The sequence below is a fragment of the Alosa sapidissima genome, chromosome 8, assembly GCF_018492685.1.
Source record: "Alosa sapidissima isolate fAloSap1 chromosome 8, fAloSap1.pri, whole genome shotgun sequence".
NCBI classification, from domain to species: Eukaryota; Metazoa; Chordata; class Actinopteri; order Clupeiformes; family Clupeidae; genus Alosa; species Alosa sapidissima.
Window position 1 is genome coordinate 10,589,829 of NC_055964.1, and position 26,181 is coordinate 10,616,009.

The 26,181-nt window shown below is 46.8% G+C and overlaps 1 protein-coding gene across 1 annotated transcript; it reads right to left on the reverse strand.

Annotated features, from left to right (window-relative positions):
• On the reverse strand, positions 1 to 26,156 carry si:ch211-204c21.1 (disabled homolog 2). The gene is made up of 15 exons (XM_042101471.1): positions 25,878 to 26,156; positions 14,532 to 14,767; positions 9,471 to 9,619; positions 8,882 to 8,980; positions 8,572 to 8,703; positions 8,174 to 8,257; positions 7,324 to 7,347; positions 7,152 to 7,196; positions 5,364 to 5,432; positions 3,145 to 3,846; positions 2,454 to 2,598; positions 1,181 to 1,714; positions 748 to 833; positions 322 to 427; positions 1 to 64 (listed from the first exon to the last, which is right to left on the reverse strand). The coding sequence occupies exons 2-14, from the start codon at positions 14,620 to 14,622 to the stop codon at positions 359 to 361; spliced, it is 2,229 nt and encodes a 742-aa protein (XP_041957405.1). The 5' UTR covers positions 14,623 to 14,767; positions 25,878 to 26,156; the 3' UTR covers positions 1 to 64; positions 322 to 358.
• Positions 26,157 to 26,181: the final 25 nt, after the last annotated feature.

Here is a 26,181-nt window from a genome sequence, read left to right on the forward strand (position 1 = left end):
GGGGGGGGTTGTGAGATGGAGCCTGCTGGACATCAAAACTCTGGACCTCTAAAGGGGGGAGCACCTACAGGAATCATAAATATAAAAACACCAGCAGTGTCAATAGGTTTGTATCACCAGGTGTTACTACACAGCAGATTGATGGTACATTATTTGCAGCTATGGAGGGGTTTGTTTATAAGGAAGACTACAAAAGTTAATTTCATTAAATGTTGCAGTTGATAAGCAAGAGATGTACGTATGCTATAACACTGAAGCAATGTGCTGATACATACATGTATGCAATATCTATAAAAGGTACAGTTTCCTGTCTGTACTTACAGTACTTGGGCTCAGTTGACCGGAGTTCAGGTGCTGGTCATGCAAAGGGATTTCCAAAGGGGTCTCTAAAGGCGTCTGGCCCTCCAGACTTGATGGCCGGTGCACTCTAACAATATCAGAGGGGGAAATGTTAGTCACTGGCAAATGGGGAACACAGTGAGCCATACCGTGGCATTCAACATCACTCTGTGTACTGTTAAATTTGTCGAGTCACACACAGTCTCAATTTATAGCCGTCTCCCTACCACGAGCTAGACCAATATCTAGATCGGCTAACCAAATCATACAAAACGTCTTAGATTTTCCTCTTGTAATGTGGCAACACTGAACTACAATTAGACACAAACATGGAATATTCTGTGACCTTCTCAGGCTTCTGCATAAGCAAAGAAATGTCAAACAGAGAGCACACTGTTCTGTACTCACCGTTATGGGTGCAGAGGATCCGAAGAGACCAGCTCCAAAGGGATTGTCAAAAGGGGCCTGACCTATGGTCTGGGCTTTCATCGGTTCTGTCATAAGAAATATAAGAAACACATTGAATTCATCAAATGAAATTACTCTAATAGATTTGAAAGTAATAACCCAAATCCAGGAATATGTGCAAAGTTACTCTAATAGATTTGAAAGTAATAACCAAAATCTTACTCTAATAGATTTGAAAGTAATAACCAAAACAAAAATATGTGTTTTTATAACATGCACAGTGAACAACAACAAAATAATTTAAATCTTTAATTTATGAATGAATCCAATAGTTTACAAGACAGGTTAATGGCATCTTGTGTTAGTGTGGTGAGGGCTCCACACACTAGCCCTTCTGCAGAAGAAGCACTAAACTTAAAAGTTCCCCCCTCACCCTTCCTAGCAGGAACGGCAGGAGGCTTGGCCATCTGGAAGTCCTTGAACATGTCCTTCACGGGCACGTCTCTGTTGACTTTGTCCCCGAGAGGGTCCAAATCCAGGAAGGCTTTGCTGTCCACCTTGGGCGCTGCCCGCGGTGGTACCTCAGGGGGCGGGGGGCTGGAGGTGGGCGGCCCACTGCCCAGTCCCCCTAAGCCCGAGGAGGGCATGGGGAACACGGAGGACTGGAAGGGGTTCCCCACCGGGGCAGGCTGGGCCCAAGACCCATTGGAGACGGGGGCGCTGGGCTGGACCCAGGATGGAGGGCTGCTTGCAAGGGGGAAGGCCGAGCCGAAGGCTGCTGGAGCAGCCCCCCAGGCGGGTGCGGGGGCTGGGGCGGGGGGGAAGGTGGCAGGCTGGGTGAAGGGGCTGTTGGGGAGAAGCTGTGGCACAGCGGGGCCAGCTGGTGGGAAGATGGTGGACAGAGGTTGGCTCCAGGGAGCTGAGCTTGGAACCGGAGCTGGAGGAGGAGGACCGAGAGTCAACCCTCCTGTGAAGGAGAAAGAGAAAAAGAAATGCCCAAATCAAGTATCTTCATGTGATCAACCTATTGACTTTTCACTGGATTTAGTCAATTGACAGCTATTGACAACATTATTAGGTCTTAGGTGACTTATGACTATCGGAACTCCCCCTATTACCGTCGGTCCCGTATTTCCACCGTCTTGCGTGTATGTGTCACTTAATATCCATTTCTATACAAACCAAGACAGCGGACTCCTAAAGAAATGCAACCACCCACACCATAGGTGTATCTAAATTAGCTATGTACCAAAAATGACATTTTACCGTGACTCGAAGAGCTGTAAACAGTGTTGTAAGGCTGCGTGTACACAACCGCTTGGAGCTCCAGTGGAATTTTAATTTCATGACGAGAATTCTCGGTCTAAACGTTCATGTGCCGTTGAAACGGTGTAAATAGGCGACCCATCAGGCCAGCACTATAACTCTGAGCGTGGTAAACAAAATCGGATATTTCAGGCAGTAAATGCTCCCGTTAAGAACCAAACCAGATTTTGTTCAAATCTACACATCTATGGCTACTGAAAAATGTAAGGTTCATTTAGTAAATGTTATTTTGAAGTGTTAAAAAACATCGTTGTTTTAGAATTTCTGAACAAAAGTGGTGATAATTGGGGGTGTTACGATATATAAGTATTGTTTTACTTCCACTATGACCGTTGTTCTATATCAATTAGACTGTGAGTCTGAAGGTGTCGGAGCCTCACCAAGAGCAGCCATAGTGTCCGAGGTGCTCACTGGACTCTTGCTGAAGAGGGTAGCAGGAATCACTTCTGGCTGAGGCGGAGATGGCACCTCTGTGTGACTGGGTGATGCAAATGGGTCTGTACCAGATTTTTCATTTGTAGGAGACTGCCCATGAAACAAAAACAGATATATGAGAATTCATGTATATATACATATACACTGTATATGAAGATTAAAATATGAAAATAACTACTGGATTTGCCACAAATGCATGTTTTGTAAACATCAAAATGTAAATAAGTGACATTATTAATATTTTCCTGATAGAGCCAGAGAGAGCTAGCGTAATGAAGAAGTCGAGCAGAGCCCCTGTCAAACCAAGCCTTACCTTTAGGAGATAAATCACTGAAGCAGTAAAGTGAGAGACAAAATGCATTAGCAAAGCATGACTGAGCACAGTGATTTCAGAAAGAAGAATGTTAGGGGACGCTGACCAAAGATGGAGGTCAAGCTCACATCAGCAGACTTCAATAATGCCCTCATTTCATGCTAGACAGAGACAGACAGACATTTTCGACAACATACTGAGAGGAGCTCATCTGAAACAACGTATAGAGTATTTGCATCTAGCTTAAACCGGACAGAGCCCCACAGTATGTCGTCCATTAAAACATAAATAACAAACAGAGATCCGCTCCCACTCTCTCTCACCTTCACACTCCTCCTCCCCCGTCCACCCTTGGCATTCAACGGAGGAGGGCTGATGATGACCGAGTCCTTGGCTTGAGCGGTGTTGATGGCGACTGCAGCGGCGGGCTCAGCTTTGACCCCGTTCTGCACGGGCTGCCCCCGGTCGGCCGCCTCCACGAAAGGGTTCGGGACGGCCATGGCGTGGTGACCGTTCTGCTCTGGCACGGGGATGGGGTGGCTCGCCACCTGGGTCCAGGCGCCAGCCTCCGTCCCTGCCCTGCTGTCCAGCGGCCACTGCCCGTTGCTCAGGGGGGTCTGGACGGCTGTGCGGTGGGAGATCTGGTCGAACTGCTGGGCCAGGTAGTCCGAGTCGCCGTTCTTGCCGCCGGTGCCGTTGAAGAAGGTGGCCGAGGAGGGGCTCTCGTGGCTGGAGGGGCGCGGTGCTGCGGCGGAGGAGGAGGAGCACGACGACGAAGAGGAGGAGGAGGAGGACAAGGAGACGGCGCGCTGGCCGTTCTGGGAGAAGGGGTCGTCGCTGAAGGGGTCCGGGCTGGGGGTGGGGAAGAAGCTGAGCTGCGAGGAGAAGGGGTTCTCAGGCGAGAGGCTGGGCGGGGGCCTGAGGACAGAGCAAGAGGAGGAGGCCGTGAAGGGGTTGCCCTTCACGCAGTTCTGGTTGCTGTCAATCTCAGTGGACAGATCCAACAGCAGGATGTCCTGCGGCTCCTGTAGTGGGGAGAGAAAAGGGGGGGGGGGGGGTGCAGGGACAGATGGGAGGGAGAGAGAGAGAGAGAGAGAGGATGGAGGGAATGGAAGAAGAGGGAGCGCATGAAGAAAACAGAGGAAATGAAGGGGAGATATTATAAGAAAGAAAAAAAAAGGAGTTAAACGGTAAAAAGGAAAAGTGAGAGAGAGGACGAAGAAGTGAGAAAGGGAGAACAACAAAGAGAGGAAGGAAGGGAAAAGAGGATGGGGGGGAAGGTGACATTGAGGGAGGGAGAAAGATAAATTAGTTGGATTCTCTCCCTCCTCATAGGCTTACAATAAGCTACCCACATGATGCACAGGAATGGCATGTCACATGCAATGATGTCGCAAAGCTCTGGTGGATATTATGTCTGAAGTCTGATACATGTAGTTTGCTGATGGGTGATGAGGTCCACAGCAGTCCAAATACAGGATGCAGTCATGACTGATTTGAACAGAGGATGTGCCCACAGTACACGCACTGATGGATGATTGCACTTGTTTGTCAGTTAGTTTACCTGGGCGTGATTGCTCAGTCATTGCCATTCAAAGCAGGGGAGAGGTAGAATAACAGGATTACAAAACCATTTCAACGCAACAAAATCAGACATCTCTTTGTCTACAAACACTGATGCACATTGTGGTTTTCATGAAGAACTTAGCGCACTGACTAGGCTACTGTTCAGCACTTATCAATACAAATACAGACCACGACTACTTTATCCTTTTGAGATACTGAAAAATACAGTGTGGAGGCAAAACATTTGACTTGGTAATCCAAGGGTAAAGCAACAGGGTCTGTTCTGCCACATTTTTTTCATGTCAGTTAGTAGAAAACAGGATATTCTAAGACACAGTCCCTTTACAATCCATGTTCTGCATCGGCCCTTATTAGACTACAAAGTCACAGCGGAGGGGAGGGGTTCTCTTATGTCCCCAACAGCCTCCACTGAATGTTGCCTCATAGTTTGTTGGCGTCTGTCCAACTCTGCTACTCCCCTAGACCTCATTTCCTTGAGCCAGGCCCAGACTAGATGGCTTTGGCTCGGGCGCAGACACAACAGATGCACACATACACACACACACACACATAACACAGGCACACAGGCATGGGCCGCTTGCGTTAACAAGCGTCAAACCGTAACCCCCCGACCAGCCACAACTACAGCTAAATCTCTAGCTCCATCAGCGCCTTGTTAACTGCAGTGGGAGGTTTAGCTTGACCCTGGTTAGCGGAAGCATTATCACCCTGCCACACACACACACACACACACACACACACACACACCCAAGTATGTTATCATGGGTCAGCTAAGGACACTTATACAGAGGTAGTAATTTGTCACGGTGACCTGAGCTAACGCTTGCTGTAGAACACACATTCATCTGAATCAGACTAGCATAAACTCTCTCTCTCTGTGTGTGTGTGTATGTGTATGTGCGTGTCTTAGTGTGTGTCTTCAGACTGTACTCTTATACTTGGCAACAGGACTCACTGAAGGGGAAGGGGAATGCAAATCTGGTGGGGTTGACATGTCTCCAAACAAGTCCAGTTGTTCCATGCCCTGAGAGAGAGAGAGAGAGAGAGAGAGAGAGAGAGAGAGAGAGAGAGAGAGAGAGAGAGAGAGAGAGAGAGAGAGAGAGAGAGAGAGAGAGGAGAGAGAGAGAGAGAGAGAGAGACGAGAGAGAGAGAGAGAGAGAGGAGATGTCAGAGCTTTAACATCAAATAGTTTTACAAGCATTCCTAACCCCTATAGCTCTGCCAAAGATTAATTCTGTTATTAATGATGTGGAATGTAATGTTTTTCTCATGAGTTTTGTCATCACATATTCTGTTTTCTCTCAGTTTGCCATCTGAAAGGGAGAAAGCATGCGAAAAAGAAAGAAAGAAAGAAAGAAACAGACAGACAGAAAGGAAGAAAGGGACACAGAGAGGGAGAGAGAGCGAGAGTGTGAGTGAGTGAGTGAGTGAGTGAGTGAGTGAGTGAGTGAGTGAGTGAGTGAGTGAGTGAGTGAGTGAGTGAGTGAGTGAGTGAGTGAGTGAGTGAGTGAGTGAGTGAGTGAGTGAGTGAGTGAGTGAGTGAGTGAGTGAGAGAGAGAGAGAGAACCCTCTGTGCTGGTGTGTAGTGCAGCAGTAGGACAAAGTCGGCGGGGGGCTTGGCTGTAGCGTTGGAGTGGCGACATGGCCGGTGGCTGCAGACGGTATGCGACTCGTCTCGCTCACTTCCTGTCTGCTAACCTCATTACTCTGCCCCCAGGGTGGGGACGGGAGAAGTCGCTGACACAGCAGTGGCCAAAATCACTGTGGGTCACACAACCAACGTGACACCCAAATCCACACCAAGGAAACAGACCTCATACACACCGGTATCTATCTTGTCTATCTATCTACTGTATCTATCTAAGCATTAAACTGCAAATGTAAAACTCATTTTTCAAACACTAGAGGGCACTGTAGGGTACTAAACAGTGCTGAAGCTGAACTCAAAGGGCAACAACACAACTGAAACTGTGTTGGTGACGAGGGTATGAGTACACATGGTGAGTGTGACAGCATTACACAATATCTGCAGTGCCACCTGGCAAACCTCGAACCACTGATACAGTGAGAACTTTGGAGGCTTTAGGTTTTAAACATTCTGTCTGTCCATCTGAATTGTTTGGCATGACCTAACCTGTGACTTGGGCCAACAAAGACTGACCTCCCAGTTTGGAGTTGTTAAAGTGTACAGTTTCACAGTGCTGAATCTCAATGACCCTGACCTGTTTGGAGCTGACTGGACTGCTGACACACAGTTGCACGCAGGGTAGGGAGAGACGGTATGTTCATCACACATCAATGTTTTTATTTCTGATTGGTCAGAATCCCCCACCCCCCTCCTCCACAGCTGTCCGTTCTATGTGCAGCATATAGCAATACATGTTCTGATTTTCTCCCTGCATGTTCTCCCCACCCCAGTGAAATGAAACGAAGGCTGCTTTGTTGGTGATGTTGTTTCTGGTTGCTAAGGCTCTTTGGTTGGCCAAGCAGGTTGTTGTGCTTAACAGTTGTTGGTTACAGGCAGCCCGTGCTACACTGTGAAGGAGAACCTGGGCACAGCCTGTGGCGCACATTGAGGCGGTCTTGAGCCAACTATGCATGGCTGTGGTAACCGACGTCATATTGCATAGTATTGAAATTTCTTGGTTATTGATTGGCCACTGTGGAAAGTCTCCAGTCAAAATAGCACAAGGAACCTTTCCTGTGTTTAACTGAAATAATACATGAACAGTGAGACGCCTACCTTCAACTTGTCACCTTGGTTGCCATTAGTTGAGTCAGTGCCATTCTGAGAAAGCATACAAGGCAATATGTCAGATTAGTCAGCCACTTAATGCAATTTGTTTCCACTGAGAAATTATAAATGTATTTATTTTTAACTGATTGTAATAACAGTGAAAATAATTCATACACACCTCCACTACCTTATTTGTTTCATCCTGTAAATAATAAAACAATTTTTTTTTATTAAAACAGATTTCATAATCAAAAATCTCAGGAGTGCGTCACATGGATCTTTGGAACGAATACACACTCCGGCTGGCTCTCTGTGCTTCATGAGAAGTGATGAGACTCTAGATCTTTACACTAAATTACAGTGTGTGTGTGTGTGTGTGTTTGACATAATAGCACATAAACAGACACTGGAGGCGGCTCACCTTTGGTGACAGTGTTTATAAGATCTAATTGCAGTGCATTACAGGCCTGGCAGACAACCACCTCAGAGAGGCTGAGAGAGGGATGTCCCCAAGCAGGGGCTGTGGCCGAGCACGAGGGGGACGCTGCGCTCCAAACCATAATTAACTCAATCTGATGAGAGCTGCTGCTTCCAGCACATACCCATTAATCAGGTGTGCATGGGACAAATTCAGCCCAGACACACACACACACACACACACACACACACAGGCAGACAGACACATACACACAGGCAGACACTTTTCGCCCATCTCTCTCTCTCCGTCTTTCTCTCTCCGTCTTTCTCTCTCTCTCTGTCTCTCTCTCTCTGTCTCTCTCTCTCTGTCTCTCTCTCTCTGTCTCTCTCTCTCTGTCTCTCTCTACTGAAACAAAATGGTTTTGGGTAAACTTTCTTGACCTGTGACTAAAAGTACACAATGTTCACACGTACATTCATTTGGAAATACACTCACAAACACCCCCACCCCTCCCACACACACCCCCCCCCACACACACACACACACACACACAGTTGTTAGCAGAAAGCCTCTCTCACTATGGATGTGGTTTCACCAAGATAATCCTCACCTTTTTTGAGCCTTCTGCTTCTTTTTTCTTCATGTTGAAGATTAACTGGAAGAGGTCCTTTAAGTCAATAACAAGAGGTTCCGCCTGGGGAAGCACAGAAACCATCAGTGTGCTAAGGAGGAGTGGGATAAGATAGGGCCTTCATTGGCACGGCAATTCAGTCAATAAGGGCAGAAAAATGGACAAAAAGGCAGAAGGGCAAATAAGCAAGATTTACAGTAGAGCAAGTAAAGTCTGTATGAAGCCTTATGAAATATGTGGAAATAAAAAATGGCCTGTTCTTGCATATTTTACAGTTGTAGATCTTCCTTGGGTAGAAAATGACTGTGTAAAATGAGTGCTAGTTAAAGTGGTCTTAAAAAAAGAATCCCCCAGAGGCAAACCAACAGTATTCTGACCTGCTGAGCTGTTTTAAGGGCAAAGAACTGATGCTGGCCCTCGGCACCGCACACATATCCAAAGGCCCGGTTGTCCGTCACATCCCGCGCGATGAAGGAGATCTTATTGACCGCATGCTCCAACACAGCCGCCTGGGGAGAACACAAACAAGGTCAACTTAATATCATCGCTCCATTTAAAGACATCATTCTGACACAGACTCACAGACACAGACACACACACACACACAGACAGACACACACAGACACACAGACACACACACTTAAGGTGACAGAGGTGTGGACAAAGCGAGACGGAGAGCTTCCTTACCCCGGTCTTCTCGTCAGTGATGGTGATGCCCGCCAGGGAGATGTTGACCCACACCCGCTGCTTGTGTTTGCCCTGGGAACGGGCCGCTGCTGCCTTACCCTGTCCACAGCGGGGCAGAGGACAAACACCCATCACTCTACGGTTCACACATACCACACCATTCAAAGGGACTTGGGCCATGTTTATTTAATATGCGCTTGTATGTGAAAGTGCTCTTTCCTCAAAGGATATGTAAATCAACTCCTGTACAGACAAGGCCCTCACCTGGGATCATTATACACCATGTTAAAGTACTTTCAGTGTGTTGTGTTGTAAGTTGTTCGTGTCTATTAGTGATCAACAAAAACACATTGCATTTATATAGCACTTTAATATCTATCTACATACCCAAACGTTATACATTGAATGGGGGTGGGGGCCACCTCAACCACCACCACTGTGTAGCACCTTCTCTACTAACTTTAGTTCAAAAACTTTCATCATCACATGCAAAACATGAGCTGTCCTAGTCTGATCATTATCTGGTAAACAAGTGGTTGCCATGTTTGGAGGTACTAAGAGAAGGCCCCAGTGAGAGCCTTTGACCTACCTTTAGTTTCATCATGGAGTCCTGACTCATTTTGTCCCCTCTGGCTTCAGGTACATCGTCGACACCGATCAGCTTGGCCTTGTAGCGCACCCCATCCCCTTTGAACCTGGCAAGCAAGTACTCATCCGTCTTCTCTGGACTGGCTACACCTGGAGAAACAGTCATGAAAGAGAAAGAGGGAGGGAACAAGAAAGAAAAGAGAGAGAGGGAGGAAAGGGGATGGAGAGAGAGAGAGAGAGAGAGAAAGAGAGAGAATTGAATAACTCAAACACTTGGTTTCCTAGAAGAAAACTTGGCACTTGGAGGTAGTCAGCCCTCCTCTGATCCCCCCACACATAACACACAAGGCCTGGACAACTCTTTCCACATCCCAGTTACTTTCAATCTGGCCAAAAAAATATATGACTCATAAAGCAGTCAGCCCAATGAGCCGCTGCATGTTTTATGAATTCACCGAATCAAACACTGTCAGTTAAAAGTCCAACATGGATAACAGTCTGTCCATTACAGTGGATAAACAGGAAATGTGCAGCATATGACAGCTAAAATCCACTGGGGGAAACAGGAAAGCTGGACTTAAACGCATTCTTCGTTTTGACGCTCAACGCATTCTTTTTAGGCGCTTAGCTTCAGTCCAGACAGGCTCTCGGAGAGCGGTCCTGTGAGTTGGAGGGTTCAGAGATTCAGGGTGGCCATGAAGGTGTAAATTCCGAGGCTGACCATTAAACTTAATGTTCCGCACCACAGCCTCTCCTGTTCGTTTCTATAGCAACAACCAAGATGATTATTTGATGCTCTATTTTTTTTCTCTCTCTCTTTTTTCCAGAGAGGAGAAAATAACAACAGAGTCCAAAACAAAACCAGTCCATTACCAACCCTGCTCTCACTGTTACTGTATTCAGGCACACACACAAATATAAATAGGAGTCCCTCTCTGAGGAGAGTGCTGTAAACGCAGCCAGGAGATGATGGACAAGAGTGGGCTTGAGTCTTGAAACAAAACAAAATAAGGAACTCCCGCCATGGAGCATGCAGGGCTGGCTTCGCCTCCTCAGTCTCCATGGGTTTACAGTACTGGCCTACCTCTGGGTATTAGCCCTCCTGCCCCCCCTCCCCCACACACACACACACACCAAGCACATGGTGTTCGGTTCAGGGGGAAATTACCCAATGACTGAAAATGTCACCGAGTTACACCACCCGGCACTTGTGTGTGTGTGTGTGTGTATGTGTGTGTGTGTGGGGGGGTACTTAGTGATGCATGGTGCCACAAGAAAAAAAAAAGAACCAACTCCACCCCCATACGAATCAACACTCATGAACATTAAGGCCCCATATTGAAGTAGGTGGGAGTCAGGCCATTGCCCTTCAACACTTTTTTCCCTGCTTCCTCTTGCCAAACATAACCGTTTCTATGAATTCACCATCTCTTCCTCCATCACTCCCTCTCTACGTATACATTTTCACTCCCCTGTGTCTGTCTCTTTCTTATCTCTCCTTCTCCCTCACTCCCCATCTCTCTCGCTCTCTCTCTCTCTCTCAGCACTCGGCTCCAGGAGGCTGGCAGCAGCCATGCTCAGCTGACCGTGTGGCAGGGCTCCCTGCTCGGACACAGGCCCTGTGATCCCCTGGGCCCAGGCTGGATAGAGGAGGAGGAGGAGAGAATGTGTATAGGGCTGGTACTGAGGGGCTGGCAGAAGCCCAGGACTGCAGGCCTGCTCTGGCTGAGGGATGCCATTGACATTCCCGGCATGCACAAGTCCGAACAGGCTGGACCACCCCACCCCACCCACTCACCCTCACTTACCCCACCCCCAACTCCCCTGCCACCCCACTCCCCTTTGAGCACCAGCAGACAATTGCAACCTCTCGGAGCCGCACACTTCAAAATACAGCCCCACTGCCTGGTTACCTCCCCAACACTCCCCACAACAAACAAACAAACACACATACACACGCACACAACGGCCGAGGCACCAAAACAGCAACCGGCGTCTCACACCATTATGACTTGTGGGCATCCTTAGCGGAGACCAAATTAACTCACTCTGTTGGGAAGTGTTAATGTCTCCGGCCGCTGGAACAGTGGACAGTGTCTGCTTTGTGTTTTCTCGCCTGGAATGTGGGAGAGGCAGTGTGTCGGGCACCATTCTACCTCCTACAAAAACATATAACTTGTTTTGAGACTAATTGGACCATCAGTGGGCAATTTGTTGAGTGTGGACTATTAAAATAGAGTTGGCCTCTCCGGGAATGAGATCATAAACCAGTCAGTGCCAAGCGTTGCCTGCATGACCTCAGCCAGCATGTCCTTAACAGCTTGACCCTTGACCTCTCTGCTCCTTCAGGAGAGTCCTATTCTTGGGGCCGTCTCGGACATCCTGGGAAGCATATGATATGAGGTGTGCGTTGACACTGAACACCGACAGACACTTAAAAGAGCCAATCAGGTACAAATGAGCCCCCAGAGACACAAGTCAGAGAAACGAATTCTTATCCGCTGAGTAACCAGAAGCCTTTCGAGATTAACTGTAGATTACGTCAAAGTGGCAATAAAATATATTGACACAGTTTACAGTCACCGCATGAGATCCAAATGAGAGTTCTTTGTTCCCCCTCCTTTTCTTAAAGACTGAGTGGTTGCCTTGATGTGCCAGGGCGGTCCAGTGAGAATGCGCTGCCTCCGTTAGCGCTGCGCTGGCTACAAGACTAACCGCGTATTGTTGCAAAAGCCTTTTCACACGGGCTCCTTTCTCCACACTGTTGTGTGTTCTTGCGGTCGGCCAACCCCAGATGCACTCCGTCAGCAGAGGCGCAGTCGGGGTCGCATGGAGCGAGAGCGCGTGAGAGCCGGCACCTTTCGCTTTCCGTGCCAGCGAGGAGCGGGAATGATAAACAGAGTGTCTCGGGGCCCAGCTGGGAAGGCGGTGCAGAGACAGGGAAGCAGGCGTAATGGAACCGCGCTGGTACGGAGCGAGCCGCAGCAAGACAAACAATACCACTGTGCACTGGGCTCAGCTTAACATAATAAATCCAGAGAAGTATTGGGTCAAGGAGGCCCCCGGAATGCTGGATACAGCCCGTTTCCCCGCCTGCTCCAGGGGGGACAGCGTGACCTACTTTCGGGCAGACGTCAAATGGCGTAGTACGACGTCAAAAAAAAAATAAAAAAATACTGAGAAACTCTGAGTCGTCTCTATGACCCCCAACTCATACATCAAGACCACCCCCCGCCCCCTCAACCGCTCAACTCCACCTCACCTCACCCCCCCCCAAAAAAAAATAAAAATACACGAGCTCTGGCTCAGGACACGTCAGGCACTTACTGGAATAGTTCAATAAGACGTATCAGGCCACAAATGTGTGATCAAAAGAAAGAGAAAAACATTCCCCACTAGCCGCGATCATTTGAACATTGTCAACTGGCCTCGTTCAGTTTTGCTTCTCCAATGGTGCTTAATTTGAATTTTTTTTACGGGACTCTTCTGACTGCCTCAGCGGCAGTTATTCAGTTCTGACGGAAAAAAAAAAAAAGAATTCTTGACTCTTTCCCCAGGTAGACCCTCTGTAGTTTTAACAGCCAAACTGTGCTTTTCTCCTTTCTTCAGATGGCTCCCTGATTACAGCTTTCAGAATCCTGGTGTGCTCGAGACCGTTTTAATACTACAAAAAAAATGTTTTCTCAGCTGCTTAAATGGGACGGAAAACGGCAACATATGCACAGAGGTACAAACATACACACACACACACTGTTCAAGATTACATGTGCACACTTTCATATGCTCCCTCATAAGGGAGAATTTATGACATTTACTCACATTTGATATGTTCTGATGTAATGCCCAACCACCAAATTCCATTCATGTGAATAATATTTACACTGACTGCTAAGTGATCTTTTAAAACCAGGCAAGGGATGTTGCAAATCGATCTTATCGACAAACCAAATGGCTCACCCCAAACAAAGATGAGATTTTCTCTTACTCCCTCCCTCATTCAGGAAAAAAACTTTTGAGAGTCAGTAAGAAAAAAGTTCATTTCTATGCAGAGCACTGAATGTGTTCTTTCATCTGAAGTACTGCAGTGTAAGGGGATGAATCCTGAGTGATATACAGCGGGAGGAAATCGGAATTTAATTCTCCAAAGCAGAAGCAGCAGCATCTGCGAGTCCAGTGTGGCCTCTTTTTTTTGGCTGTGGCTTCCCAGCTCAGCTAAGGGACGTGGCCTCTGGGGCCTTCTCCCGAGGTGACCGGGGTGTGGAGGGGAACAGCAGGTCTCCTCTCACTCCACTCCACGGCGCTCCTGCCCTGCTCCTCCCTGCCCCGACACGTTTCACCTCCCCACTAATGACATGCTGACTCGACTCCACACTCACTCACAGCTATCCCCTGACAAGGACTCCAAAAAAAATACACAACGCACCTCCCCACACACAAGAGCAGCCAACATAAGAACAAAAGCGTCATCCACCAGGAAGACTACCCATTAAAAAGACACAGATATGTATAACCACTGTCCCAGGCGCACACACACTCTCACAGATATATGCACTAGTGTGTGTAGTATTCCATGGGAATACACCAGGGGAACATTCAACCCATTATGTGTGTGTCAGATACATGAAGCGAAGGCCGGAGTGGACTGAGGTTTTGGTTCCAGCAGCAGAATGTAAAAGTGTGAGATGAGCCGGCGCTGAGAACATGACGACGGGTCTGCTGGCTGTGATGGGAGAGAGAAGCCATGTTTAAAAATAAATGCGCAGAAATAAGCGCGGCGGAATCGTCACAGCCCACACGCTCCCTGATACCACTGCACAGAGTCTAGGGACAGTATCACACACACACACACACACACACACACACACAGAGTATGTGCGAGAGATAACTCTCATGTGGGAGAGATAACACCCACATCCATTGGCCACAGGCCACACACACAATCATGTAACCAATCACACAGTCACTTTCTGCCACAAACCGAACATTTGCACACTCTTACACAGTGCACACACCAATAGTCACACACACACACACACACACACACCCTTCTTAACACACGTACCTTTCTTCTTCTCCTTCTTGGAGGGCGTCTTGATGGGTGGCTGCTGCTCCGTTGGGGACGGTGCACTGCTGCTCTCCACGTCAGCGGACATGACGACCAGGGGCCAGGACTTACGCCGCACCACCACGAAGAGGAGGACTGGGAGGGAGGAGGAGGAGGAGGAAGAGGACCGGGGAAACTGATCACGGATGGCCTTCCACAGCCAAACTCAGCACTGACACATAGCCCAACGGCACCTGCAGGAGAGAGAGAGAGAGAGAAAGAGAGAGAGAGAGAGAGAGAGAGAGAGAGACCAAATTAGGAGGAAAGAGGTAGGAGGAGAGATAGATACATAGATAGATAGATAGATTGATAGAGAGAGAGATAGATAGAGAGATAGAGAGATATAGAGCAGGAATACAGAACAGAAAGTGTAGGTGTGAGTGGGCAGAAGAGAACAAATGCAAGAATGGAGGATGAGTGTGGAGTGTGGAGTGTGGAGTGTGTGGTGAGAAGTGTGGAGTGTGGAGTGAGAAGTGTTGAAGAGAAATGAAATGATGAGATGGGCAAGAGGAATGGGAGTGGAAGAGAAAAAAAATAAATCAATGGAATTCAGTAGCTTGTTTGGCAATGAAAATCAACAGAAAGATATTGGATCAAAAATCATAGGTTAAGATTAAGAATGCATAGACCATGATGGGATTGTTGTACATCAATGGAAAAAGTCTTCATCGCTTAAAAGTAAATGTCGGCTCATATTTTAAAAACACCCAGCTTGTAATGGGTTTTATAGTTTTGCCAGTCTCTTTAGAGTGTTTCAGCTTCAACTGGTTAAAATGTTAAGGCTCTTGGTGAGACAGAGGAGAATATCTTGTTGTTGACACTGGCGATAAGACTTTAAAGCATTTCTACAACAAACCAAAATAAAATGACATATTACACTACTGGTTCAAAAAATACTGCAGAATATAAAAATCCTCCAACAGTTGAGTTCAGAACAGGAGCATAGGCGTATTACTCTTGTTCAACACGGCGGGTTTCTATGCTGGGCCTTCCATATTTCCAACCCACTGTATGTTACATCAGGACAGGGCAAATGACTCAACGGCGGTAACAGGAATCAAACGGGGCACTGCTAAAAACAGAAGCTGTATAAACATCCTGCCCTGGCTTCAAGTGAGCGGACAGCATTGTGAAGGTCTACACACACTCAACAACACATTTTCTACACACCCTCACACCCAGTCACCTAACATTCCTAAATTAGAAGATCAGAGTTAGTCCAGTTTTCACTCTTCCTTCCCAGTGAAGGGCACATGTATGCTTATGTGCATTTATAGACCATTTCAACCGCATAAACAAAAAGGTCCTTTCCTAAGGCATTTCTGGTGCAACAGAAAACAACATTGAACTAATGGTAACTTGGAGGAAAAACAAAAATTTAAAAAACAAGTTTTAGAGTCGACATTTTGTAGTCCATTTTCATTTCAAAGTAGCCATGTTGGTTTTGAACGATTCAACCGGAAACCCTCCAGGAACAGATTGAAAGGGTCTATAAGCTGGCACATGGTGCATGTAGAGCAATGGGGCCTCTGCCATGAGCACAATACATCACAACCTCAAGGCCCCAATCTCCCAAACCAGCAACTCTCTTATCAGGACCTCTAAAGCTGGACGTCACTATAGGGCTTTAGTCCAGATGTGGGAACCAGACGTGTATTGCAACATTCATCAGGGAGGCAATGTTGTGGGCAGGCTTTTTAAAAAGCACAGTACTTTGTTTACTGATGATTTAGGTGCAATCCAATGCTAACATTTAGACATGTTGTCCTCAGACACATGCTGTTGTCATAAATCGCTGACGTCATGTCTGTCCCTGTGACATCGCCACAGCCTGATCGGTCTGTCTGACCCCCCCCCCCGCCCCGCCCCTCCCCTTGTTTGTTTTCGATCTGGGGAAGAGAAGCAACTTGAATTGCGTCCCAAAGATAAATATTTGGGAGGTTTGCCCTACAGCGCACAGGCAAAATATTTTCCTGAGAGCTAAAATATTTCAGCCTTGAACTACTCCCTCTTAGAGTTGGTCTTCATTAACACCACTTTTTTTCCTTGAGGTCAAAATAAACCGTAAATCAAGGTAAACTAGACCCTCCCACATGTATGGGAGACAATGTGTGTACTGGTGTGTGTGTGTGTGTGTGTGTGTGTGTGTGTGTGTGTGTGTGTGTGTGTGTGTTGGACTAATTTAGTTTTGGTATTTGCATGTGTTAAGAGGAATCTTATGCTCCAAAAAGCTAATTGAGGAAACAGCCAGATCTTTGCCCTTTAAATCCCCTTCTAAACCTGAAGACACACACACACAGACACACACACACACAAACAGTGTTCCCAATCATATAAAAACTACAATAATAACAAACGACAACAAAAAACATGTGATACAAAAGTTAAATTACAGTAAAATGAAATAAAGTAAAAAAGTCTAGATATCAGTCAGAGCAAAGACTGTACAACAGCCATATTGTCTATCATACCCTTAATTTGGTCTAATTTTAATACCTCTTATAATTTAAGTTTCAAGGGATATCAATCTCTGTGTGTGTATTATTACATGATTTAATTTTGAAAAGAGAAGTAAGGTAAAAAAAGTAACATTGTTAAACTTTGTTATAAAAAAAGGAGGCAGAGTCTTTCTCTGTCTCCTAAAGTTAACAATGATGAGGTCTAAAACCATCCCCAGTAATAAAGTGTAATAAAGCTGTGGTGAACTATGTCTAATGTTTTCAGTGTGGAAGGGGCTGCACTTGAAAGCATGTGTGCTTAACCAGACATTTGTAATGAGCAACTTCTATGTCTGTGATCTAATGAGCTCAATCTATGTCTGACTCAGAGTAAAAACCAAACAGGTATGGCTCTGAGTTCTAACTAAGTAAACCAGTTAAAAGTGTTGCTGCTACCAGTTGGTTACCTGACTTTAACACTTCCTCTCTCATCCCCCTCTAAATCAGCTTGCACTCCTGCCTGCACTCGCGACCCCAGGACCACCCCGCGACCTTCACAGCACTCCAAGCGCACGTGTGCCTCTGCCCAGCCTGCTGCGGCCTCTATTATTACAGGAGCCCTCTCCCCAACACCCCCCGCAACTGGCCTACCCCCAACCTCCCCAAGAATCACAACAGCTGCCCGTTCTCGTGGCAACAGCTGTGCGCCGCCGGTCAGCAAAGAGTCGAAAGCCAGGCCGCTGGGCCGCCCCCGCACATGAAATAAGCCCTCACGCGCGCCAACACCCCCCCCCCCCCCCTCAGAATCATGTGACCCTGCCCAAAAAAGATCACAAATTGCTATTTTTATAGCACACAAAATGACTGAGTGAGGAAAAGAAAAAGAATAGATAGGCAAGAGAGGGAGAGAGAGATGGAGGGAGGGAGGCAGGCAGGAAGGGAGATGGGGGGGGGGGGTGAGAGGCAAGGGCGATGTGCAGAATATTTATGCTCAGGGTGAGTTATTCTTCTGCTGCTCCACATTCTGACTGGAAGTCCGGGGGGAAATCAATCTGTCTGACACAGCTGATCCACCAAAGCTGCCCTGGTGACAGAGGAGGTGAAGGAGGAGGAGGAGGAGAAGAGGAAACTGTGCTCCTTGCGCATTCTGGTCAGACTGGCACGTCTATTTATTGTCCGAACTATGCCTTGGTGAGCAGTTGAGGAACTCTACCTTATTGCACCTGTGGGTTGGGTTCCTGCCAGGTCGAGAAATGCTCTGACATTGTTCTTTTAGTAGGTCTTAGAAACTGTCAGTAGGAATGGCTCTATACATCTCTCTTCCATGGACACACTCTTTGGAACTGTGAAATGGTTTCTTACAAGAAAGACTTGAAGATTTGAGTAGATGTGAGAAACATTTGAGTATGTTTCTTTGGGTCAATGCCTTATATGCGTACAAATAATGTCTCTCCTAAATAATGTGTACATTACAGGTCATAAGTACATATTACCCTTGTGACCTTTTGATAAGGCATCACAAGCTCCCAGTCAAACCTCAACATGACAAAACCTCAGTCTGATAGTAAACAGGAAACAGTAGTTTAATAAACAACAACCTTGGACCCCGAGTATAAGGGTAGCAGTAGAGTGTGTGTGTGGGGGGGGGGGGGGGGTCAGTGCGGTCACCGTAACCGCACATACCGGCCCTCACTTAGGTGTGTTTGTGAGCTTTCACAAAGGTAGGAGTAACAAGAAACTGACTTTAATTTTTTTACATTTTTTTTTAAGTCAAGAATGTCTGGAGCAAATCAGAGCAAATCAGAGCAAAACACATTCCAGGTAACCAAACCAGCATCGCACACCTCGTAAATCCATCATTGAGACATGACTGGTCCTAAGCAGAGGATAAATAGGCTAAGTCAGATTTAGCCCATGCCCACTTCCGGTATCAGCAGCCCCCCACCCACTTCAACATTCCTGGAATATACAGGACGTGGCAAGAATGGACAAGAAGACAAATCTTGGACTTACAGTAAGCACAACCCTTCAATTCAGGGCTGGCTGCACAAATCAGCAGACTGAAATATAGCACATGCTGCTCCTGGGTCAGTCAGTAAGTCCTCCCATGGACGTTACAGGCTTGACTGCAGAAACACAAGCTGTAACTGTTGCAAATCCTACGGTTGTCCCTACTGTATGTGAGGAAGAATGGCTCCCATCACAGAGATTCTGGACTGGAACGGAGCTTAGGGAACTGTCTTTAACTTTTTTATTTGCAATGTTTTGTGCTTCAAGTCATAGGAAATATGGCACTCTGGTTACAAAAAGGGACAGCAATGCGAGTAACTATAAGTGTGTCTGAACACTGAATGTCTTAAAATGGGTCTTTCCTGTTGGGTGGCCGGAAAGGTCGGAAATGTCAAGTTACCAACTGGCTATACAGATGCATGGATTGTGTAGAAGATGAAAGGTTTATCACCTCTTCCTTACGATCTGTACATGAACCACAGAGTGGCCCCTGTAGCTTTAAGACTCACCAGGCACTTTCAGAGAACTTGTGAAAACCCAGCCAAAACTCAGTGTGCACACACACACACACACACCAAAAAAATAAAACAACATAAATATTTGCACACCACCCCTGGCCTGACAGGACCTCTTGCACTCTCTCTCTCTCTGTCTCTCTCGGTCTCCTTCCCTCCCTTCCTCCATAACTTAGTACTAGAGTGCAATGTAAGCAGAATTCCGGAGGAAGGGTCCCTGAGCGCATCTCCTCTCCGAGTGGCTCTGTTGGGGGAGAACAATGGGAGCGAAGAGGGTCTTTCCTGTGCCAAGTTCCTCCTGGCTCCGCTCGCTGTCCTCCAGCGCTGACCATGAAGATCGAGTAAATAACAACATCAAAGGCAAATGAACTCCCCTTGGTGGGAAACCTGGGGCCCCTGCTCACCAGTGAAGCACACCGAGAGAAACAAACAGACAGGCAGACAGACAGAGAGACAGACAGAAAAGAGAAGGAGAACTAGGGGGCAGAAAGAGTTTTTGTGTGTTTGAGAAGGGCTGAGAGATGGATGGAAAAGCAATAGAGAGCATTGTGTGTGTGTGTGTGTGTGTGTGTGTATATATAGTGTTGTCTGCCTGTTTGTCTGTAAGAGGGACAGAGATATTTGCAAGGATTTAGGTCCCAAATAAAGGATCACTCACACAATCTCCTCCCATCTCCTGTGTGTGTGTGTGTGTGTGTGTGTGTGTGTGTGTGTGTGTGTGTGTGTGTGTATACACACATGTGTGTAATGTATACACACGTGTGTGTAAGGTGGAGGAGAGGGCGGGGGGGGGGGGGGTCTCTTAAGGTCTTATTACAGTGCAGTCTTTTCTGCAGAGCCAAGTCGCTCGCCACAGCCAGGCCAGAGAAACGGAGCGCACAGTCTGCCTGCCTGGAGATGAAGAGTCACGGTGTGGCAGCCAGCGGACATGATAATGGACACTTCCTACTGCTTTAATCCAGATCACAGTGCGTGTCCGTTCATGCGAGAGTGAGAGAGGCCAGACGAGGAGCGGCAGCGGCGATGAAAGACCGATAGAGGAGTCACACCCTCGGCCCTTCTTCTCACACTTGTCCACGGAGCTGTAAAGAAGCGCAGCGGCTAGCACCAAAGGCTAATCTCGCCATCGCCGACAGATATACAAGGGCCAATCAGATTTAGAGACATGACTATATTCATGTGTGGGATTTGGAGGAAGAGAAGCAGTGGGATACAGCAATTTCTTTGAGGTCGTTTTTTTTTTTTTTTTTAACTACTGTAAATGACATTGATCAAGAATGAATTTACAGCAGTACCACAGTAGGATTTGTGTTCATAACCACTTGGTGTTGACAAGATGAATATGCCTACCAAATGATATGGACAGTGCTCATTAACTTCCTAAAGATGACAGTCCTTGGTACTGTGGTGTAAGAATCATAATGCAACAGTGGATTGCAATTATATGTTAGATATATATGAATATATGTTAGATATATATGGAGATATGAAAAGGACAATATGCTTGTAATAAGAAATTCTGATTTCTGACAAAGCAGATTTCAACTTCTCAGTTTTGATCAAACCGCCACACCATGTGCGTATTGCCTTGATTCAAGATATTTCATCTCCTTTTCGCAGAGCAGGCCTTGGCTGTCATCCGTTTCTTTTTTTCCCTTTCGGGGGCAGGGTTGCCATGGCACCCAGGTGCCACAGAGAGACAGACAGGTGCTGAGAGCTGTGTGTGCTGTTCGCCCAAGCTTGTGTCTGCGCTGCAGCCACTGTCTCGCTTTACACAGCAAACACACAATCCATCATCTGAAGCCCCTCATCAAACAGCCACAGACAACTCTGTACACAGAGAGAGAGGGATGGAGACAGAGAGAGAGAGGGGGGGGAGAGAGAGAGAGGGGGAGAGGGAGAGGGAGGGAGGGAGGGAGAGAGAGAGAGAGAGAGAGAGAGAAGGGGGGAGAGAGAGAGAGAGAAGGGGGGGAGAGAGAGAGAGAGAGAGAGACCCAATCCACATCACAGAGTTGCCTATCCGTGGCAATAGACAAATGGCTTTATGCAAACAACCCGCAAATTGTCCAGGGAAGCACATGGTTATGATGGCAGAAATAAGGACGAGCCGGATCTCACGCTCTCCCATCTGAGTGTACCGCGTCACAACTAGCCTGGATGCCACAGCAACAAGGAAATCATAGCGGACAGGGGAAAAACACTTTTCCATACACAATGGTAAATTGATGTAATAAGGCTGAAATAATTAGCGGGTCGAAATTAGCTGCTAGGCCTGAATATTTCCAAAGCTCAAAATGAAGGCACAAAGCAACTTGGAAAAAAAAAACCCTCTTAAAGGAGAATTCTGGTAATTTTTCACATAGATCTCTGTTTCTTGAGGTCACCAAGTACTATTAGATGAATAAAAATAAACACAATCGGTTCTACCTAGCTCAAGCTGCTGCAGCCAACAGCCAGGCAGCTACAGTGCTACACTCTGGGGGCATGTTCATAATTTTTTAATTAGTGAGCCTTAAACACACATAGCGACCATCTACTTGAAATAATTATAATGCTTTGTTCTTCTACCCTATTACGGTTAACACCATCTAATTTGACAGGAAACTATCAGATGTTCAAGGTCTGAAGATAAATACAGGCAGTAAGACTTCCAATGATAGGTGGGGCAACACCACCATGTTACCCTCTACCTACCTCATCATGTGTGGTCTAAGAGGTGTTTCGGTCATAGTCTTACACAAGCCTCCACAGTAAAATGTCTGGTGTACAACTATTAACAAGCCTCTTACGTACTTCATTGGGTTTCTCAATGCAATGGCCTCCAGGTTCCTCGGGTAAGCCTGTAAAATCCTCTGAATGCTCTGGCATGCATGCGCTGGCCCAGGCCAGCATTAGCCTCCTCTTTACAACTTTCACCCCAACAGAGCTGTCATGCCATCCACTGTTGGGAATTCATCGCAGGCCCCCCTACACAAATCCTCTGGCAGATTTACTAACTGGCCACTCCTCGTATATTAGGGTCAGACTCTTTCTTCGTTATCATGAGCAAAAAGATTTAGGAAGTCTGTGATCATGGAAGTCAGCCTAAAAGCATGAGGTGCAAAATATCTCCAGCTGCTTCCTGATGGTAGAAATATCTTCATGACTTTCTTTACGGGGGGGAAGGAGAAGACTGCTTTGAAAGGGGTGGGGAGAGGGGGCTCAATAACATGGGCCAGTGACACACTCAACCTCAATGAGGGTGAAAGACTCCAGGAAGACTGCGAGGGTGGACGAAATTTACCACTTCCCGTCGACACACTAGCAGGGTAAGAGTGGGTTCAGCTGGCCAGATGTTTACTGTGCTCAGATCAGTTTTACCAGAGTCAGGTAACCACAGCAGGAGAACTTCAAACACAGGGGGAGGTTGCCGCATTCACAACATTCCATCCCCAACCAAATTAAGTGAGCCTGGACCTTTTAAAAGCCCATTCTTGCTTTTATTTTTCTTTCCTCTGTGGAGCGGCAGGGTCAGGGGGCAACGTCCTTTATGGCCCTGAAGTAGGGAAACAAATGGTCACACATCTGGCTTCAACCCATCCCACTCACCACCCCACTCCCACTAAAAAAAAAAAACTGATCCAGGCATGTATGTGGAGAAAGTGGGACACAAACATGCAGTTCAAAGGTCATTTACCTCAGCATGTGGTCCGTGCAGTCAGCTCCAGTCAGCAGTACTCACGAATGACTTCTAATGCTGACCTATATACAGCCCCCCCCCCCCCCCCCCCCCCCCAACACGCATACCCCATATACACAGAAAATACATCCCCTCGTACAGAAGAGGAACATCTGCAGAGGGGAACCCGTGCCACTGAGTCAGCGTAGTCTGGTCTTGTGGAGAAAAACGAGCTGCCTTTGTGGCCGTTATCAGCGGCTCGTCTGTCAGTGTCAGTGTCAGCCCCCCTGATCTTAATGAACATCTAAACACACACTGATGGATGGCTTCAGACAAGACGTGGCTTAAGCCAGGACCAGGCAGTGGAACACAGCGAAAGAATGAAAGGGAGAGGATGTGAGGGGCAGAGAGAGAGAGAGAGAGAGAGAGGAAGACAGAAACTGAGGGAGAAGAGAGAGTAAGAGAGAGAGAGCCCAACGAGAGGAGGGAAATAGGTTTGAGTGCCAACATCTGCTTCCAATAAAATTGCACACGTTGTACCCAGAGGGAGGAAAAAAAGTGTCTTATACACACAGTCAGACTCGCCTCGAAACATTTCAAGATGAAAAATTCACTCTGAAACATCATAAAAAGGCAGTCGAGAGGGCGGAGCACCCATACTTTCTTTAGCTACAAGTATTAGGGTAGGAATGCGTCCACCTTGTCTGGAACAGGCGTGTATGTCTGGCAGGATCTGTGGGGCACATAAATGCCAGAGAGAGAGAGAGAGAGAGAGAGAGAGAGAGAGAGAGAGAGAGAGAGAGAGAGAGAGAGAGAGAGAGAGAAAGAGAGAAAGAGGAGAAAAGAGAGAAAGAGAGAAAGAGAGAGACCCCCCCATTCCATCAGCCCTTGTAATGTTCAGCTTTATGACTGGGGAGCATCTGAGTGTCAACCAAGTTGGGAAGATGAAAGTGTCCCCTCGGTCTTATCTGGTCCGTTCAGAGCGGAGGGGAAGACGCATAAGTTTGCAGTGGCATTTCCTCATTTAAAAATGCCAGGGAGGGAGGGGGAGGGGGGCACTGGAGAGGAGGAAAAAAGAGGGGGGAGGATGCAGTCAACTGTGTTGCCAGCAACTCACAAAGCTGAGGTTTTTCTCCCTTTCTTTCTTTCTTTCTTTCTATCTCAGTCTCACTCCCTTTTTTTTTCCCTTTTCATTCCTTCTGACTTTCTCCCACGTACAGATGTACAAATGTAGACTCACGCACACAGGCGTCATTTGCTTTTCATTTTACAGACCAGGCAGCCATCACGGTCACCACGGTCTCCTGCGGTGCTCTGCATTCCCTCGAACTGAGCTCATACCTGTGGCACTTCTGGAGAAAGGGACCAGCGAAAGCACACATCCGCTTCAGACAGCCTCTGCCCAGCACCACCCTTCCCCTCCTCACCACCATCCACAAATGTCACCTATTGTGCTTGCAGAAAGATCCCCATTTAAGTCCCCTTGTCCAAAGAGCACATCAGACGACACTGGGGTGGGAAACTAAAAAAAAAATCTAAAAGCACCTACCCACAGCATAACCAGGGCTTCTATAAAGATGGAAGTATTCCTCTTCAGTTACATCGCTTCACTTAACTTTTTTTGCCATCAAACATCTAAGGGTTTCTCCACTTCAAAATAGAAAGCCGGAGGGTTGGCAAAAGAGGTTCTTTGGTCTTCTTCAGAGAAAGACAGCCCTGTCTGGTTCTATGTGGTCTTTCAGTGTCAAATGGGAGAACTAATATGTATGGAAAAGTGGTGGGCGTGAGTGCAGGTAGTTAAGTACAAAACATTCGTGAATGTAGGTCAAAGAGAGCCTTGACTTACAGTAGGCCTACAGAGGACTTCTAAGCCAAGTCGGTCAAGCAGTGGTCTCATTCTTAAAACATGTGAATGAATAATGTAGATGCTCAATATTGAAACATAATAACTGCACATTGCAAAATAATAGGCCTACCTGTACACCTCAGACAGTTTCTGACATAGACCTATCAAATCACTGGCCTCGTATACAGAAGCAGTAGACTACAGTACACTGATTTTGGCAGAGGATCCGCTAACATCAATCATCTTTGCTAATTCTGTCTGCACAGACATTAACCAGAGTCGGCGTCAGTATTTTCCCTGAGTCAAAAAGTGAAATCTCAGACGTCATGCTGTTAGAATGAAAGGACATGCCAAAATGCGCATCCGATGTGGTCACCTAGCTGAAGTTAGCATACTGAAAAACGACACGACACGACACATCAAACACAATAAATAGCACAACAGGTATGCTTCCTCACAATGAACAGCTTCAGCAATGTGAGATAAATACCTAATGAACACAATACTGACGATACAAAAATAATCGTTCCGTTATTTTTGAAACCCACAGCTTGGCCATAACGCGTATCATTTGCAGTGTGGATGGAGAATTAATGAGCTTACAAGTGATAATGAAGGGTAGAGAGGACGTAAACGTAAAAACCTTTAATTGTAGGGTTCCGTCGACTACATGATACACAACATGGTGCGTTAATGGTATATTGCGTTGAATTAGTTTTCCTACACTGAAGGCTACACAGAATTAACCTACCTGAAAGATCGATTTACGAAAAGATTTCAGATGTATCCCTGACACAGCAGGATATTAGTAAAAGAGAACAGATTGCGAACACTCACCGATATCAAGCTAGGCAGCTGAATGTAGACTTGGCATACTCCAAAATACTCTCTCCAGTCCAGCAGAGCGGCTGACAATTTAGGGTAACCTACTGTCGACGCGTTTCCCTGTATTACGGATCAAGTCAAGAAACCGGCCTCAGATATGGTTCTAATAAGATGTTGGCGGCTAAGAACTGCCCAGGAATGCGCCGTGATGTTACTGCAGTCTAAATCTCGGTAACTCCCCCACAAACTGCTGTTATAGCTGAAAATTTAACCCCATGTGCACCAGACTGTAAAAGTCACTGGGAAACCTACTAGG